At 30.8% G+C, this 19906-nt stretch overlaps 3 protein-coding genes across 10 annotated transcripts; 2 read left to right on the forward strand and 1 right to left on the reverse strand.

The window, feature by feature from the left end:
* The first annotated feature begins 333 nt into the window (after positions 1-333).
* LOC118074805 (uncharacterized) lies at positions 334-2431 on the forward strand. The gene is made up of 6 exons (XM_035096284.1): positions 334-699; positions 800-906; positions 981-1100; positions 1162-1326; positions 1409-1450; positions 1520-2431. The coding sequence occupies exons 1-6, from the start codon at positions 380-382 to the stop codon at positions 1672-1674; spliced, it is 909 nt and encodes a 302-aa protein (XP_034952175.1). The 5' UTR covers positions 334-379; the 3' UTR covers positions 1675-2431.
* On the reverse strand, positions 1874-12923 carry Unc-115a (Uncoordinated 115a). Of its 8 annotated transcripts, none has more exons than XM_035096272.1 (16): positions 12835-12923; positions 12591-12752; positions 10093-10253; positions 9134-9299; positions 8802-9051; positions 8151-8475; positions 7958-8029; positions 7609-7795; positions 7263-7528; positions 6680-6977; positions 6508-6594; positions 5498-5598; positions 4269-4338; positions 3936-4018; positions 3135-3338; positions 1874-3050 (listed from the first exon to the last, which is right to left on the reverse strand). In XM_035096272.1, the coding sequence occupies exons 2-16, from the start codon at positions 12592-12594 to the stop codon at positions 2937-2939; spliced, it is 2388 nt and encodes a 795-aa protein (XP_034952163.1). In that variant the 5' UTR covers positions 12595-12752; positions 12835-12923; the 3' UTR covers positions 1874-2936. The 8 variants fall into 8 exon arrangements, with proteins under 8 accessions (XP_034952163.1, XP_034952171.1, XP_034952166.1 ...); XM_035096275.1 differs by lacking the exon at positions 5498-5598 and adding an exon at positions 4525-4622 and having other exon boundaries at positions 2912-3050; positions 3978-4018; XM_035096273.1 differs by lacking the exon at positions 5498-5598 and adding an exon at positions 4525-4622 and having other exon boundaries at positions 2912-3050.
* A 97-nt stretch (positions 12924-13020) lies between these two features.
* Positions 13021-19796, forward strand: LOC118074801 (cytoplasmic aconitate hydratase-like). Its single transcript, XM_035096271.1, has 11 exons — positions 13021-13139; positions 13382-13474; positions 13568-13877; positions 13949-14342; positions 14515-14686; positions 14964-15181; positions 17487-17646; positions 17733-18346; positions 18485-18621; positions 18699-18846; positions 19097-19796. The coding sequence occupies exons 1-11, from the start codon at positions 13133-13135 to the stop codon at positions 19514-19516; spliced, it is 2673 nt and encodes an 890-aa protein (XP_034952162.1). The 5' UTR covers positions 13021-13132; the 3' UTR covers positions 19517-19796.
* The last annotated feature ends 110 nt before the right edge of the window (positions 19797-19906 follow it).

The raw sequence follows: 19906 nt of genomic DNA on the forward strand, positions 1-19906 counted from the left end.
TTTTTCTTTTTTTCAATCTAGATAAGAATGAATAAAAAATAATTTTATCATAATCGATTAACACAGGTCAAGAATTACATTCTAATGTAACAGTTTAAGAATATTTTATAATTCAACTTATAAATGTGTATAAAAAATTATTTATTTAATTGGGAAACCCAAGTCTTAAGAAGAATTATCTTGTTACTAATGATTATATAATATATCCATCAATTATTATTTATTATATAATTATATGTATTTCTTATTTCCTTATTTAGCAGAAAATTGAAAAAATACAACGCATACAAGTATTAGTTTGTGGTTTTCAGTGTATATAAAAAACCAGCTAGGAGTTATCGTCATTTCATCATTGAAGCTTGAAAGTTCAGTCTCGATAATGTATTTCTTTAACACATTATCTATTTGTTCTGTTCTTAGTTTAACTGTTTTTCAAGTTATATTTGCAGATGAACTATGTGATAAATCAAAATGTAAAGGTCCTTTGAAATATTACCAAAGTGTAGGATGTAAACCAATATTTAAATCTGAAAATGATTGTTGTGCCTCCAGCTATGATTGTAGTCATTTGAAAAATAGATCGCCTCGAAAATGTTATGCTGATGGTCATGAATATGATATAAATCAGTTTATTGATAATAAATATACTGGAGGAAGATGTGATTATCGTTGTATATGTTCAGAAAATAATGAGGGATTGTAAGTATTGAATATTAATAAAAAAAATTTCCTCCATCACAGTAAAAAATAGTAATTATTCAATTGTTGATGATATTAATTAATATAATAAATATTTTAGAGCTAGTGCGGCGTGTGTTATCAGTGATTTTGCTGCTCCAGCTTTAGAAAGACCTGGTTGCTATCACCGACGAGATGCAGTCTGTGGACCGATTGAAGCGATTTGTCGTTCGTATCATTTTATTTTTTAATATATCCTATAATTATATATGCAAAAATTAATTTAATGAATAAAATCATAGCTGAAAAGCCAGAAGATCGACCAACATGTCTTGTCGATGGAAAAACTTATCTTGACGGCCAAGAATTCATACCAGCTTCAGAACCACATAAAATATGTTTTTGTCGTCCTGAATACAAAGGTAATTTTCGTTGTCTTTTTTTCTTAATTCATTGAATTTTATATTTAATATTTTAATTTAGGCGAGAACATTGAACCATTTTGTACTGGAGAAAAACCTCCTGAAAACTATTGTGCAACTGAACTGTACCATGGAGCTGACATTTATAAAAAATGTGCACCATTTGAATTTACTTCAAATCCAACAACAGCCCCTAATACAAACTGTATTTCGGATTTCAGATGTCGTATGTTACATAATTTATTCTATTTCTATACAAGAATATTTATATAATAATAATTCTAAACTTTTATCGAAATGTATTTTAGCAAGCCCTGAAGATTTAGTAATACCAGCTGATTTAATTGACAGTGAGTATTTAGTTGTTAAAATTATATTCGTAATGTAATCTAATTTAATTATGTTTATTATTCTACTAGCTACATCTAATGAAACTTGTGAATATGGAAATTTAATATTAAAAAAGGGAGACAAACTCAATACATTAAGTTATCTTTTTGGTTGCACAAGTTGTGTCTGTGAAGTTGGACCAGCTGTCACTTGTAAATATTCACCTCCAGGTCAATGTAATTAATGAGGATCATAATTCAGAAAATAAACATAAATTGTTTGTTTGAATTATCCTTTTTTATTTAATACTCAATGAATAAGCAAAAAGCTATTGTTTATAAAAAATAAGCTTATTTATTGTAATAAAATTGAAAATTCTGGTTAAATCGTTGGATATGTTTTTGCAAAGGAATTACTTTAAAAAATAAATAACATAGCAATAATTATTTGTAGTTCGTGTATTTATTAAACTTTATGCTAGTGGACTAGCGGAAGCAATGTGTGCTTCATACAACGGCAAATATAATCATTTGAACCGATTCTCTCAAGTTTTTCTCAGAAAATTGAATCAGAAAAATCGTTAGATAATTTAATTCAATTTCAAATTGTCTTGTTAATCGAACGTAATTGCACAAAAATAATAATATTAATAATAATATTCTGCAAATGTATGATATGCAAGATCTCAATGCAACTACAAATGTGACAACATTTTTTCTTAATTTTTAAAAGAGTGAGTTAAATGTCAATCGACATTTGTAAATAGGCACATGACTTAAGGTAAAATGCGGTGTCTTTCTTTTTTTCTTAGTCATATACATTAAGTCGTCCTACGATGCCTTAAGAATATACGTGTACATAAAATTATATTTTATATTAAACGAGTTTGAATTATGTACGCACTTTATAACAATTGGCAGTATCGTTATTTAGATGCCAAAAACGACAATTAATGTCAATGAAAAATGATAACCGGCTTATAAACGAAGATTAATTAACAATATTTTTTTTAATCTACCTTATAAAAACTATTTTATAATAATGAAAGATGAAACAAAAGCTAAAACACTAATTAAATTTGTGTAAAATAATACATGACGGCAGCTTTCATGTAACTAAGTCTCAGGCAATTGTATAACGACTGATGAAAAATGATGAACGTTTGGTTTTATTTTCGTTCATGTTTTACTTATTTATCATCTAAATGAAAGTGATTTGTTCTGTGTGACTTATGAATTTAACATATATGTATAATTCAGATGACAACTAACTTATTCTTAAAAGAAAAGTAAATATTATAAAAGTGATTTTATCAATATTATAAACGATGTGATAACTTATTAAAAACTGCACCAGTGACAAAAAACTATCGTATGCACTGCACATTACTGAAGTGCATTGTTGGACCATAAAATTTTTTTTTTTTGTTTTCATTCATAAAATTTTTAATGCAGCAGGAATGTGCACGCAGCACTAATCATTGTAATAATACAGTAGACAGTCAATTTAAAAGAGTCGGGCACGTCGTTTAATTTCATTCCGACGCCATTGGGGTAATCTATAAAATTCTGCACGACTAAACTGAAGAACAGCTTCGAATTCAGCATCAGACAAATGTCGCTGAAAATAATTATTAGATTAAAAATCATGGCTTACAAGAAATAAAAATGATCTTTTAATAGAATACTATCGTTAGTTTCTTACCTCAAGGTTGCAGCGATCAACATCGGCAGGTAATCTATAATTGGTGATAACAAGCAAGTGATAAGGATAAAGCTTTGGTGGTTCTGAGGGTGCAGATCCCATATCTGGCAATGATCGTCTCATATGATGACCGTGGCTGCCTGCACCAACGGTTCCTAATCCTCCAGTGTAAGTTGTCGACGATGGGATAATACCACCATCATTCTAAATTGCAAAAATTCAATATAAATTTAATTTAGTTGTAATATTATTATTTATTAACAAATGAGCCCGATACACTGCTCATGCATATGTATACACACAATATTTACTACAGTAAGATTTTATTTCCATCCATTATTGATATCAATTATTTGAGTTACCGTGCAATCCTAAATGTTACTTTTCATTGTTACTGATTATGATTTATTTCATTTAATTTCACACATAATTCAAGATGTTATATATTTAAATATTCAACATTTAACAGACCTTTTTTGATTGATGTAGTTTCTGATATTTACTCATACTCTAACGTACTTGATTAATTGGTAGAATTGAAATTCAACACATTACGAAGACTCAGTGGAAAAAAAATTCGTAAAATAAGCAGATTAATATGGTGATGATAAAAACCAGAATACAATAATCAGGACATTGTAGAACTATTAGTAAAAAAAAATCAATTGAGATAAACCCTGTTATACTTAGTGGGTTTCATCAACTAATTAATCTGCTTACTCTTTGAGATAGATAATATACAATTGACGAATACAAATGCAGAGGCATACGGGCACTAAGTGATGCAACAGTGTTACAAACCATGCTTATTCGACGTGAGTAGTATGGGGCTGAGGTACATACCAATGCCCTTCTGTCCACATCTGTGATGCTGCCTGTTGAAACTAGATTTCAAGGAAAACGAAAATGAAAATTGTAAGATACTTGTTTAACACAATTTCATATGAGTCAATTAGTTATTAATTTAATTTTGAAGGAATGAAAATATTAAAGACATTATACATGCCAGAAAGATATACCTTTTAGAATAAACCTATTTATCATTATTTAGACTCGAACATAAAATAATTACTTACATAGAAAAAAATTAAATTAATTAATTAATTGGTGTAAGACAAACTTAAAAATACTTACTATCAGATTTACCAGATGAAAAGTCTGTGCTGTGTGTTTTATCGCCCATTCCACTGAAGGAATAATCACCCTAGTTAAGAAAAAAACTTTAATCTACTTGAAATCAATCTCAAAAATTTTGTTAAATAAATAAAACAGCTCAGTTAATTATTTTTTTTTTTTTTTTGTAATAACTTTAAAATCAAATCAAATAAAAACTTGACACATTAGTGTATATTTAATTGGTTTAAAAAAACGCGGACACAGTAAAACTTACAGGGAGCGCTGATACAGAACCACCAGTAGACGAGAATGTGTGACTTCGCGGTGCCAAACCGTATCCCGGCTTTGGTATGTGCCGAAGGGAGCTCACAACTGATTTCAAATATCAATCGAACAAAAATTAATGACATTAGTTTTTGCGTTAACTCACGCCGCCATTCCCATACGAATGCCCAACGTTCGCAGTATATATTTAACCAATTTCCCACAGGATTTTTTAACGATTAATTTAATTAACATAAAATAGATAAAAGCTTTCTTCACTTTGACAATACCTTGTGTTTAATTTTTTTTTTTTTTTTTAATAATTACTCTTTCATTAGCGTAATTTTTATAATTTATTTAATGATAAAGCTACCGGCACACTTATGCATTAATATAAATGCTATCCTTGGAATGAATACAAACTTAGCTTGTGATTTAAATTAGTTTTTTTTTCTTAAAAAAATTAATTTTTTGTACCTGGAAAACTGTGTCATGATGAATGATTTTTTATTAATATAATTTAATAAATTTATTTGAATTATTTTTATGAATTTCCTTATAAACCATAAATAAAACTTACTTTTAATTGCAAAAATAAATTATTTATTTCAAGTAATTTAATAATTTTAAATTAAATTGATTATTGAAGTGAATTAGATTCAAAAATTTTTAATAAGTATTTACAAAAGCTATTGTTAATAAATATTTATAACAAAATGTTAATTTTATAATTTTAAAAACCCAAGAAAAGAAGTAAGAATAGTTTATAAAATAATATTTATAAATTTTTATAATGTCTATTTACAATTAAATGATTTATTTCTTTTCCAACCCAGAGAATATTGCTTTATCATGACATCAACTTTCCAACGTCGTGTCGACAACATAAAAACGTACAGTAGAAAAAAGTATAAGATCATTTAAGAGCACAGTTTGAATTGCATTCCATGGAAGCGTGCAAGCGTGATGGCTGAAAAACTCACCAACTGATAGTGTCTAGCAGCATTTGGAAGTGTGGAGGCGCGTTGATTACCGAGAGGTGGATAGTTTCTGGGTGCCGGGGAACGAGCTGATGATCTTCCGACTGGTCAGCCACGTATAAACACACGACACATACGCAAAACACACAATAGAAATACCATAGGTACAGGGATGCAAAAAAGTGATAAAAATCTAACAGTGATTACTATATTATGCAAGTGCATAATACTCTTTAAAAATATATATATATATCAGTTAATCATCACTGTGAAATAGAATTAAATCAAATGGCGTAATGAGATGAGTGAGAAAGAGAAAAGCATGTAAGTGTAAAGTGATTTCTGCAGTAGAATTCGCTTACGTTTCATGCGTTACAAAAAAAAAAAAATAAATAAATGAATGAAGTTAATAGTTTACAGTATTACCAGGCAGTTAAAAGTAATGTCAAGCGACGTTGAAAGACTCTGCGACTTGTATATGATGTAGCAGAACCTTTTTTGATGAAGATCGAGAGGTGTCCATTGCTCTGGCTTTTCTTTTCATACTCTTCCAGTAGAGAGTATATTGAAACCAAGAGTTTCCAAGTATAGAATAAATATAACATAAAAAAAATAACTTACTGCATGCGAATTGAGGCTGACGACATCACCCTGCTCAAAAACTATCACCCCGCGGTAGTTTTATAGCGTGCAATATTGACATAATGTTTTAATGTTCTCTTTTTATGACTAATAAAAAAATTCATAATGGGATTAGTTTGTTATAATGAATTTTTTTTTTCTTGGTTTTGTCAGAAATCCAATCGATTTTTTAGTTATATAGAGAAGACATCTCTCGTTGTCATTATAATATTCGTTTAGTTCTATTATTTGATAGTGAAAAAAGCTCAACCGCTGAGTGGAAAATGTTAGTGTAATGTGCGAACGTGTGGACATGTATGAGATGACGAATTCTCAATTGATGAAATAATTCTTATCTAACAATACTGCATGATTAAATAATGAAAACTTACCATTATAGCTCGGACCTGTACTTGATCTATAACTAACACCATCATCATCATCCCATGGCCGAGCGTGATCTATATTTCTTGAGGGAGCTGAAAATAATTATAAGAAATATCTTATATATATCTCAAGTAATTAAAACTTTGAAAATTTAAAAAATGTCGTTTCTAGACTTACAAGCACCAACGGGACTTTCATAACGAAGTCTATAAGTTGGCTCTCGAGCTGCCGATGGAGTTCTTGATGCATTTCGTGGATCAACATTAGCTGCACGATGTCGTAAATTTTCACGATCCTTTTCTATGTCTTGAAGAAATACTTTTGCAATTCCGGTATCTATTTTACTCAATTCGTCTTGCTCCTTTTTCAATTTTTGTTCTACTTCTTTGATATATTTTTTACTTGCTCCATCCAGTCGATCCAAACGATTCGTACCATCTGTTACTGCATCATCATCTTCATCATCTGATACACCCTGAGAAATCATTAATTATATTATCTTTCAACTACCATTCATAAATTCGTTTCCAATATAAAATAAAATCTCCTTTTAACTTAATTGTTTTCCAATTATCCAAATAAAATTAAAAAATAAACTCAATTAGAAATTTTCTATTTTATTAGCTCTTAAGTGATTAAAAGCATATTTTTCTCTCTAATTGAGTAATACTTGTTTTAATTATCAAAGTATCTTTTATGTTAAAATACCGATTTCCTATTTTCTCTAGCGTTATTAATGAATAAATAATCAATGAAGTACCTTGTATGTATCAGACCACCGTCGACGTCTTTCAGGATCAGTGTAAGGATACGGAGGAGCGGGAAAATCATCACGTTCAATTGGAGGTTTAGCACCTGGTGGAGGTTTCATAGCATCGGGATAATGGGCAAGCTCAATGGGTTCATCGTTGTCTACTTGACTTCCAGCTGCTGGAGATTTAGGTCTTGTCTCACTTAGTGCATCTACCAATGCCCTCATTCCTGAACGACTGCTTCTACCACCACTACTTCTTATCGACCGTGAAGCTATAAAAGAGAAATAAAAAAAAAACTTCAGTCTCACTGTACTTGTTTCAAACATTAAGAAAAAAAAAAAAGTTTCTTACAGCTTGGTCGATGGAAATGAGGACTTGTGGGTGGTTTGTCATAAGGTTGAATAGGGCGTCTTAAATATCCTTGACTTGGTGTTTCAGTTAGATAAGAATACGTACAAATCCTTGAAATATCTTCCGAGTTGCCGCGTCCATATTCTCGTAGAATTAAACCAGGACTTCCCGTTCGTGGTGGAAAATACTGTGGAAAAAAATTAATAATTTAAATGTTTCATTAATTTATTATTATATCAAATGAATGAACTAGAAATAAAGAATTGATATGAATAATTTAGGTAAAACTAAATGGAGTAAATGATGGTTTATGTGATGATGAACAAAAAATGGATTATGGTAAGCATACCTTGCGACTTAGGCTGCTGTAAGGGCTGCATATGGATCCGTTGAGACTTGGTGTGCGAGATCTCAATAAAAACTAGAGGTGTGTGAAAAAATTATAAATAAAAAAAATAAAATAAATAATAACAAAAATGAAATAAAACAAAACCAGGAAGGATTAGGACCAACTTATGATTAAACCTGGTAAAAAAATTCACCTGCATCTCTGATGCACTGCTAGAAACACGTTCGGATTCTCTGTGTTGTGGAGTGTGTACATCTCTAGTTCCATGTCCATTAACAATTCCATTCGATCCAGTGGGTCCAGGTCCACAACGTGGATGCCAGATTGCAGCACCTTGTAAATACATTTCTTCTCCATCACCAAAAGGATCACCGCACTTAGTACATCTAGCACACGTTGGATGAAAGTGATGATTTTCGCCAGCTTGCAAAACTTTGCCACTTATATACCGACTGCAGTAAGCGCATTTTACTCCAAATTGTTTTTGATAATCTTTTTCACAATACGGTACTCCATCTCTAGATAAATCAATTAATAAAAGAATTCTTTAATTTAAGTCACAGTATTAAAGTACATTAAAAGTCTTTCTTGTCATAATTAATTGATTGTATCATGTAGTCATAAATTATTTAAAATTAACTTTATCTGTTATATAATTTTCTTGGTCTTTAATTTATACTTTAGTCTCTAGTATATTGATTAAAAAAGACTATTAATTAAACTTCAATTCCTAATTACTACAATTCCACTTCAATCAATTAACCAATAATGTTTGACATCCAATAACCGTTAGAATAAACTATTCATTAAAATTATAAAGCTTCTATTAGCATAAAAAACATACTTTCCCATGTATTCTCCATGAAGTACATTGTCACAGCTGTGGCATTTGAAGCACCAAACATGCCATTGGCGGTCTAGTGCAACGAGTGCTTGTCCCTCCTGCAATTTCTCATTGCATCCTGCACAAACGCCAGGATCGTTACTGCTATCCCGGCCGCTGGCACTTTTGGAACGTCCATCGGGTTTACTTCCAACTGGTGTCGACGTTTCCCTAACTGGTATCCCAACGCAACGATGACATAAGGCTTGGCCTGATAGAGATAAAAGATAAAAATCAGTAAGACTAGACCGGTTTAAAGAGTCATAACCATTTGTATTCTTAAGTTCAAGTACCTTGAACTAGAGTGACTTTAGTTCCTTGACCCAAGAGCGGCTGTCTACACCTCTGGCAGTGAAAACAGTTCGGATGAAAGGCGAGTTTTTCTCCAGCAGTCACGACATCTCCCTCAACATATTCTCCACACCCGGCACACCTTGTACCCCATCGTTCTCGGTAATCCTACGTAACAAAGTAAGACAATATAGCATTATGCATCAGTAAGTTAATTGTTATTCAAGATTTAAACACCTCAATGATAATGCAAAAATATATTAAATAAACTCTTTAATTATTATTTAATTTAATCTAATAGCTGTTGATTGAACGTTATTTAATAGGTGCATTAAATAACAGCAATTAAGAATAAAATTGGCTGATGAATAATTTATAAGTTATTAATGAGAGAAATTTGCAATGTATAAGTATAAAATCGTAATCAAATGTTACAATGAAAATAATTAATTATTTTCCATATTTAACTTTAATTGTGAATGAATATTCATTATATATATCACTAAGGTGGAACATAAAAACAAATATTTTTCTTGATATTTATGGGAATAAAAAGTGCCCTGTAAATGATGGAAAAATTATGTGATATCGATTAGTAGGTCTAGAACACCGTCACGAACTAGGACAATTATTTTACATAAGTATTTGCATAACGGAAATGCAACTAAAAAATCGATAATCCAGAATGTAAGTGAAATTTTTCAAATTCTTTATAATTAAAAAATCAACAAATTTCCTTAAAAAGCAACAACTTTCAATCCTTCGAATGGAATTATATTAAAAATAACAACAAACATCTAAGAATAGATGTAAGAGAGTTGAAGATATAAATAGAAACATAATATTTGAAAAAGATATAATAGAATTCAACATGATGAGGACATTTACCTCAACTAGAAATAAGACTTTCATGTCTTTAAGTTTACAGATTATTTAATAGTTCAATTGACTTAATTCTTACCTTCGTACAATAATACGAGCCTTCACGAGCAAAAAATCCCCCTTGAGCAAGACTCGTGCTACATTGAGCACATTTAAAACATCCAATATGAAAATACTTGTCTTGAACTCGCAACACTTCTCCACTGCATTTCTTCTTGCATGACAAGCAATACGTTTTCCCTGAAAGGATAAAAACAGTTAGCATGAATGAAAATTATAATACTTTTTACATCAATGATCATAATATTCATAGTTCGACCTCATGTTACAATTCCTACTCTAATATCGTCGCGTTAATGTCATTCATAAGTGGACTAAATAGGATGTCACAAAGTGGGGTCAAACGTTAAACGTCAAACTCTGGACTAATGTAACAAGATGACATTCTGGGTAGAATTTTATTCAATTTTATTCATTACTATTATTACAACCAATCCTTCGATTGTTCTGAAAGATAAACGATTACATCTTCATTTTACCATACTCATGCTAATCTTATTAGCCTATTGTCTATATTAGAATAACAATTTGAAGAATCATTCTCTTGTTATCACAAGAATGTCGGCCGGCTAATTTAAGAAGAGGTGTGGAATAGAAAGTACTAAGGCTTAAAGCCAACATTGCGATAAGATAGTATACTCTATAATATCCTATTAACCATTGTAACTATTACAGACGTATTATTCCTAAAATTAAGAAAAATAATTCAACAATAAGTCTTCGTAATCATTTTTAAACCTGCTACACAAGTGTTTTAAAAATGGTTTATTATTCAATATATGAGGATAAATAAACAAAAAGTAACCTTCTATATTTTTTTTAGGAACTCATGTATGTTTAAATTATAGAATATTCACGATAAAAAATTACTTTGATAAGATAATATACTGAAGAAGTTCAATAATCATATAATACAAACATTAAAATTTATTTTTCCAAAGAATATATATCCATAAAAAATACTTCAATATTTTTGAAACAGTCTACATTTGTAGATGATAAAGGTTAGTTGGCCTTCAAAACAACGTCTTGAGACTCAAAAATAAATCCTAAAAAAGGATTCTTGATGAATTCTTGACTACCGGTATAAAGTTCTTTCCAAGATGTACACCAAACAAAAATGAATGCAGTATGTTTTTATTTTCGTCTATGCTGTAATTACGATTATATTTATGCTATGAGGCAGGATAAAAATATTCTGATGATAAATGCAAGCATATATACCGTTTATATTAATATAGAAAAATGCTAAATAAGATAATTAAGTATAAATAAATACTAAAATAATGATGTTAAAACTATGTCATCATCTACATTATATCCAACTGTTTTATTCGTCATTTTCGGGTAATACATTCTCGACAATAACACTCATCAGTCCCTCCTTTTCCATTCAAGAACCTCTCAACAGATATGACGTCATGTCTAATAAAAATTCCTGCGATAAATAAATCTGTAAACCTGGCCTCGATTACATTACATTACTTTTTGTTTCAACAATGTACATTCAGTTACTATTATTCCCATAACTTTCTTTTCTTTTAAATACTCCAAAAACTCTTGAGTGTATTTTTTATCTTCCATCAATGACTTTCCTTAACTCGATCTCAATCTTCATTGATCGAGTCAATTAGATTCTGACTCATTATCCAATATAATTAAACTCATTGTACAGGATATATCACATGTAGGTATAGCTAGACATCTCGCGAGTTGACTTACGTAATTTGCGATTATTCCAGCAGTAAGGTGCAATTTTTATTTTTAGTCCATTAAACTCTTTACGACTGTAATTTACTGCTTTATAAAGTGATTGAGGATGTGAATAAAACTAATTATTGCTTCATAGTGATACAACAGTTTGATTCTCTAAAGAGAACGATTTCGCGGAAAATCGATATAACATGAGAGAACATTTTAATTGATGAAGCTTTTAATATCTCGAGAGAGCTCAAATGTTTATCTTTCTCTCGACTATAATACAAATCTTCGGATGCAACGATTGTATTTCAATTGAATTTAAAAGGTGTGGCATCGATAAGCATAACAGAGGAGTAAAGCAAAAAGAGAGAGAGTTGGAAAGGACGGAAATGCTGGACTATTTGTCCCAGAAAATGTCAAACTAATTTTAGCGCGAGTAACATAAGCATAAATGTCTATATGAGACTCCAAACATTCCGAAAACATCGTCCCACTGTGGTAAAGATTATTAGTAGAAATAGAAAAATATGTAAAAAATACATTTAAAAATATTTATGCCATAAGCGTACAGGGCGTGTATCTCTTTCACTCTTGCCTTCTTCACTTGCTTAAACTACTCGTATTTGTATATGGGAAGTTGCATGCTTTAAATTATTTTCTCACATTGTATTCTAAGTGCAATAAAAAAAATATTCTTCACTTTCCTCCGTAGTAATTTAACGTCCACATTTTCACTCATAATCATAGAAATTTAACAGAAGATTATCAGAAAAAACAGAAAGCCGGTGCCATTAAAGGAAAATAAAGCCGACTTACCCATTGTTACGTAGTTTGATTGTTGCTTTGCAGTACACGAGCACTTTAATCTCTCAGAAACACTCGGAGTATGTTAGTTGAGTGTTGGAGATCGAACTCCAACTCCAAGGTGTCCCGTATCTTCCCCAATACCGCGTTGAAATTGTTGAAAGTCTACTGAAACTAAAGAGCAACTTGTCAGAACGTTTTTTATTCTCAACCTTGAGCCTTGTACCGCATCAACGAAATAATTAGCAACACTAACAAGAGATTGTCCTCTTTACGCTGCCACGAAGCGTTACTTGGGACATCACCACTCGAGCACCGATTGAGAGACATAGAGACATAGAGTTTAAGTTACAACTACCGCCACTGCGCATAAATTGGCGCTGATGTATGAACGTTACAGTAGCGTATGATGTATCTTTTGCGCCTCAAGAATTCAGAAAATTTATCATTTCTGTAGAATTTCGTGATCTGTATATATTTGCACATGGATTAGAAAGCCAACACTTGCTTTAATACATTTCCTACGGGAGGACGTGACTCGTAGATTGACAATCATGGCTGGTAAGTCAAAATTATTTAATTGTTTATCTGTTATATCTGTCAAAAATACGGGACTACGTCATTTAACAATAAATTATTTTTTTATAACATACTTAAATATGATTTCTTTATTATTTTTTTTCTCTCTTCAAACCATATTTTGTTGATTGTCATCATTATCTATCTATCTCTTATCATCAAAACCTGCAGGTATTTGTATTAATTTATTTGTTTTATAGTAATTAATAAAATATTTGTTTCAGTGTCAAATCCATATAATGGGTTACTTAAGTCCATTGAAATTAATGGCAAAGAACGGAAATATTATGATATTTCAACATTTGGAGAAAAATATGGTAATATATGTGACCTTTTGACTTACTTTGATGCATTTTTTATCATATCATTACAAATGAAGGTTTAATTTTATTTATTTACGACATCATCAGATCGTTTGCCATTCTCAATACGAGTTCTTTTGGAGAGTGCTGTAAGAAATTGTGATGGATTTCAAGTAAAGGATACAGATGTCACAAGGATTTTAGAATGGGAGACAAATCAAATTAATGAAGGTGTTGAAGTGGCATTTAAACCAGCCAGAGTCATTCTTCAAGATTTGACTGGTGTCCCTGCTGTTGTAGATTTTGCAGCAATGAGAGACTGTGTAAAAAAACTTGGTGGAAATCCAGAAAAAATTAATCCTATATGTCCCTCTGACCTTGTTATTGATCATTCGATTCAAGTTGATTTCGCAAGAAGGTAAATAAATATTTTAAAAAACAATTTTTATTATATATTGTTATTTTTATCTAATGAACATTTATTTATAGTGGTGATGCGCTGAGGAAAAATGAAGATTTAGAATTTGATCGTAATAAAGAACGATTTTTATTCCTGAAATGGGGTGCTAAAGCATTGAAAAATATGTTGATTGTTCCACCAGGAAGTGGAATTGTTCATCAAGTAAATCTTGAATACTTAGCACGAGTAGTTTTCGATCAAGATAATTTACTCTATCCTGATAGTGTGGTAGGAACAGATTCACATACTACAATGATTAATGGACTTGGAATCCTTGGATGGGGTGTTGGTGGGATTGAAGCAGAAGCTGTTATGCTTGGTCAAGCAGTTTCTATGCTCTTACCTAAAGTTATTGGATACAAACTTGTAGGAAAACTTAATCAATATGTGACATCAACTGATCTTGTACTGACAATCACCAAAGTAAGTTTACAAGTACTTATAAATAAACATGGAAGTTGTTAATAATTGTAAAATAAATATTATCATTTAATTATCAATACAATATGAATATATAAATATAAATTGATATTTTTCTATTATTATATGAATAGTTTATCAACATTATTTATTTCAGTATTTTATGTTTTTGTAGAATCTTCGACAATTAGGAGTTGTAGGAAAATTTGTAGAATTTTATGGCCCTGGAGTAGCAGAGTTGAGCATCGCTGATCGTGCAACCATTTCTAACATGTGTCCAGAGTATGGAGCGACTGTTGGATTTTTCCCAGTCGATCAACAAAGTTTGAATTATTTACGACAAACGGGTACTTATTTTTCTATTAAGAATTCTATTTTTGGATCTGATTGTATGTATAATACAATTATGATCTCTTTCAACGCACATTATTCTTGATTGGTTCTTGCTGCTACATATAAATTTGTTTTGACTCATGTCTCTTTTAAATACTTAGCATTATTAGAAAAAAATATTTCGAAAATTGGAAAAATGTAGACATAATTCAACTACTTCAATAATTTTCTGATTATTTTATACGTTATATGCATTTAAAAAATAATTATTAATTATAATTATTTTTTTAGGTCGGTCAGAAGAACATATCGAACGTATTACGAAGTATTTGCAAGCTGTGAAAATGCTTCGAGATTACAGTAATGTATCCCAAGATCCGATATTCTCTGAAACAGTAACGTTAGACTTGGGAACCGTCGTGTCGAGCGTCAGTGGACCTAAAAGACCTCATGATCGTGTCTCTGTAACTGATATGAAAGTTGATTTCAACGAGTGCCTTACTAACAAGGTGAGCATAAATAATCATCCATTGTTTTTCAGTTAAAACTCTTCATTATTTTAAAATTTGACGGCTTTTCGTACTTTCACGGGACAAAAGTAACCCAGTGACGGTAAGGCGATAAACGTCTACCGATGTTACATTTGCCACATGTCGTACTTAATAAGTCCTGTAAAGAATATTTCTGAAAAGTGGAATTAACAATAAATATAAATATCGATGAATAACGTCTAAAGATTCTAAGGTAACTATGGCTGTGATATGTTTTCAATACGACAAATCACCGCTATAGTACCTTGGAACCTTCTCAACTGCGTGCTAAATTTGAGAAACAAATATACAAAATATTGAAGTTGGAGAAAAATGATTTATCCCTCGATGCATTGTCATCACCAACTTGACCTTGCTAATCTAGCTTTATGGATCTAAAAACCATACAGTTAGATCACCAAAGAGAATTTAGTGAGACGAGATAAGTCACAAAAAGTTGAAAAGTGTTGGATGATGAATAAATCTCATATCCGGGGACGAGTATTTCGATCTAGTCACATTTCAAATCACACGTGTCACTAGATCGATACTACGCCAACGGAATGAGTTTGTAAGTCCAATGAAGATATTCTTAAGTCAATGTCGGTTGAATCAGCCCGGTAAGGTTCAAAATTAAACCTTGCCAAAGCAGATTCTACTGGCAGTGACTTCTATACACAGAAACTATCAATACTGATGACGATGTTCACTTGGAAAAATTTGGCTGATGACTGATGTTACTAAGGAATGGGGTCCTTATTTATACGGTCAGTGCTTGACCTCTCCCACCGTTTGAACCTTACAGGACTCGTCCTTGATTGGCTGAACCCTGAAAAAGCTTGTACTTAAGGAACTAAAATTGTCATAGACAATAAATTCCGAAAACTTCTATCCCCTCTCATGCAAAAGAGAAATTGAATTTTTGAACTGAATTGAAATGAGTTTCTAAATATCAAATAAATAAAAACATTACCAATATGATATTATTTGACACTATATAATACAAATATTACCAAGTCTCTTAGAAATTTAAATACAAGAATATTTGTTGGTATCCATTTGAAGGTTTATTTTGATAAATTAATGACAATTAAAATCTATAAGATAAATTGGATAATTTGGACATGGAAAAATTTCATTGCAACTATCTTTTGAAGTATTTTTACAAAATTCTAGAGAAATGATTTTGAAAATTTTAGACAAAGTATCGTTAGTGTTCAGGTAATTTTACTGACTTAACATAATTTTTCACATTTACATGAAAAAAATTATGATTGATGTAGAAAAATAGAGTAAAGTATAATAATAAGTTTCTCTTTATACAATATAATTGACTAATTCTAAAAATAGTAATAATCATTAAATTTTCTGATAAATTTTACGAAATTATCATATTTTAAACGATTTCACTTATTATATTAGCGGTAAATGACGGAATAGATTGTATTTTTCATAAACTTACAATCAACCACTTAACAAAGTAAGGAATACTATAATATTCATTTTGAAAAATAATTAAAATATCATTTGAAAATTAACGATGGCAATCTAGAACATTCTTAAGTTATCATAAAACTGTAAGAAAGCTGTAGGACTGTTCGAAATGTGTAAATTAACTATATTTTTGAATTTTGTTATTATTGAGTTTCGAAATTGCCGTAGCCTTTGCAGTACTATCTGTAACGGTCTGTCAAGGTCACGCATTAGAATAATTTATTACAAAAGATGAGAAAATTTTAGTAATGGTCTTCAGAGTTTAACTAGTTTGCTTTTGTTGATGTTATCGAAGGTATTACTACCCTCATAGCTTGCTTGCACAAGTTTTAACTTACCTGAGAATGGATGAAATTCTTTCCAGATGTTAGAAAATATTTTTTTTACTCCTCCATTATTCAATTCATGAACTTAAAAAAATTTTTTTTTTAAATTCTACCTTCTTTAAACTATTGCAGGAAAAAAATTTTTTGCTATGCACCAGACAATTCATTTAGACGCGATGAATAACTCCAAATGACTGACAAGACAGTTGTAGAAAAATAAACTGCTTAGATAGTAATAGCTGATTCGGCATATTGTCGATTTACGCCATCATTTAATAAAATATTTTTAAATTAAAATATGTGGTTGATGTTTTTTAATTATTCATAGTTATATTTCAAGCGTAAATTATTTCTATAATATTGTTTTATTAATTTCTAAGGAAAATATAATAATTGTTTATAAGAATCAAGCTAAAAATGGTTTAATTTTCTTGGCTAATAATTGATAATTTTTTTGTTAACAGATAGGATTTAAAGGCTATGGTTTACCCATCACAAATACAAAAGCAGAAGGAACATTTCTATTTGAAGGAAAAGAATATAAGTTGAGACATGGATCAGTTGTCATTGCTGCTATCACAAGTTGTACCAACACAAGTAACCCTAGTGTTATGCTTGGAGCTGGTAAATGAAAAACTTTAGCAAAAATAAAATGTCTTCAATTCTAACTTCCAATTATTCATTCATTAACATTAAAATAAAAATTTCAGGATTACTAGCAAAAAAAGCAGTAGAAGCAGGATTATCCGTAGCTCCGTACATCAAAACATCGCTATCCCCTGGTTCCGGAGTTGTCACGTATTATTTAAGAGAAAGTGGAGTCGTACCTGCTTTAACACAGCTTGGATTTGATATTGTCGGTTATGGATGCATGACGTGCATTGGAAATAGTGGACCTCTTGAAGATTCAATAGCTGAAACGATAGATAAAAATGAACTCATTTGTTGTGGTGTCCTTTCTGGTAATCGTAATTTCGAAGGACGAATTCATCCTAGTACAAGAGCCAATTATTTAGCATCACCTTTGCTAGTTATTGCTTATGCTATTGCTGGAACTGTTGACATAGACTTTGAAAAAGAACCACTGGGTCGTAGAATAGATGGAACGGAAATATATTTACGAGACATTTGGCCAACACGTGCAGAAATCCAAGCCATCGAACAGCAATATGTTATACCAGCAATGTTCAAGAGTGTGTATGAGAAAATAGAAAGGGGAAGTAATCGTTGGGCCAGTCTTGTCGCACCGGAAAGCCAACTTTATCCATGGAATGAAGACTCAACTTACATCAAACACCCTCCATATTTTGAAAATTTACAAAGGGTACTATCTACATTCTATTTCAGTATTCTATTATTATACAAAAGGTCACAAAAATGTGAATACATTTTATTTTATCTTAAAATTTAGTATTAGACGTTAAGAATTTTTCAATGACTTAAATTTTAACTTAAAATTTAGGAATTACCCGAGATAAAACCGATTTGCAAAGCCAGAGTTCTTCTGAACCTTGGAGATTCAGTAACAACCGATCACATAAGCCCAGCGGGGAGTATTGCACGAAATTCTCCGGCAGCCAGATACCTGGCTAAGAGAGGGTGGGTATAAACAGCAGTAACTCAGGTAGTTTTCTTTTTCATTTAAAAGAAGACATTTTAGAAAATTTTCCTTTTAGGCTCACACCGAGAGAATTTAATTCCTATGGAGCTCGACGAGGTAATGACGCCGTCATGGTGAGAGGCACTTTTGCCAATATTCGATTAGTTAATAAATTTATCGGAAAACCAGGCCCAAAAACTTTGTACATACCAACTTCAGAAGAGGTAAATGAAACATGAATAATTAGTTATAAGTTAATTTAATTTTATCTTTTATTTTATTTGATTTACTAAGAAACTTATTTTGATAGCATTGTCAGCATTTTCTTTATAAACTATTTTATTGAATGATAAACCGAACAATAGAATCTTTTATTCGACTGTAAATAATTATAACAACTGTGAATGACCTCGAGAAATGTCTTTATGAATAAAATAAAGCGCAAACTCTAATAAAAATTAATTATAATTACAGATGGACATTTTTGATGCCGCAGAAAAATATGCAAAAGACAAAACTCCATTGATAGCGTTAGTCGGGAAAGAGTATGGATCAGGATCATCGAGAGACTGGGCTGCTAAGGGACCTTATCTTTTAGGAATACGCGCAATAATTGCTGAATCTTATGAAAGAATACATAGATCGAATTTAGTAGGAATGGGAATCGTACCACTTCAATATCTTCCTGGTCAAACTGCTGAAACTTTAGGTCTTACCGGTTTCGAATTATTTGACATAGACATTCCAGCTGACTGCCAGCCACATCAGCAAATAACTGTGCGTACTGATACTGGAAAACAATTCGATGTTATCGTACGATTTGACACTGAAGTTGATTTAACTTACTTCAAGCATGGTGGAATTCTTAATTATATGATTCGATCAATGATATGAACTATTGTCTACTGAAAAAGTGAAAAAAACATTCTTCAGTAATTATACACTCCATAGCAATTAGAATCATATCATATGAATATGGAATATCGTTTCATATATTGTCGAAGAGGATTGTGTAAGCAATATTATTCAAAAGTAAAGAAGCTATTGCTTGCATTAGTTTATTCGGGGGTAGGTGCATCGAACTTTAGGTCATTATACTGCTTCAAGGTGTTCACAATTGCTTTTTGTTGTTAGATTTTAATAAAGGTAATTTTGTTATGAATTTTTTTTTGAAGATAGACTTGTACTTTTTTATTTATCTTACCAAATATTTTTTGATGTTATTAGTTTTTATTTTATAGTTAGAAAAATTTATCTAAGAAGAAAAAAACTTTTTTTATTATC

This window comes from Chelonus insularis, unplaced genomic scaffold (assembly GCF_013357705.1).
Source record: "Chelonus insularis isolate UGA/USDA-ARS -01 unplaced genomic scaffold, ASM1335770v1 contig_139_pilon, whole genome shotgun sequence".
NCBI classification, from domain to species: domain Eukaryota; kingdom Metazoa; phylum Arthropoda; class Insecta; order Hymenoptera; family Braconidae; genus Chelonus; species Chelonus insularis.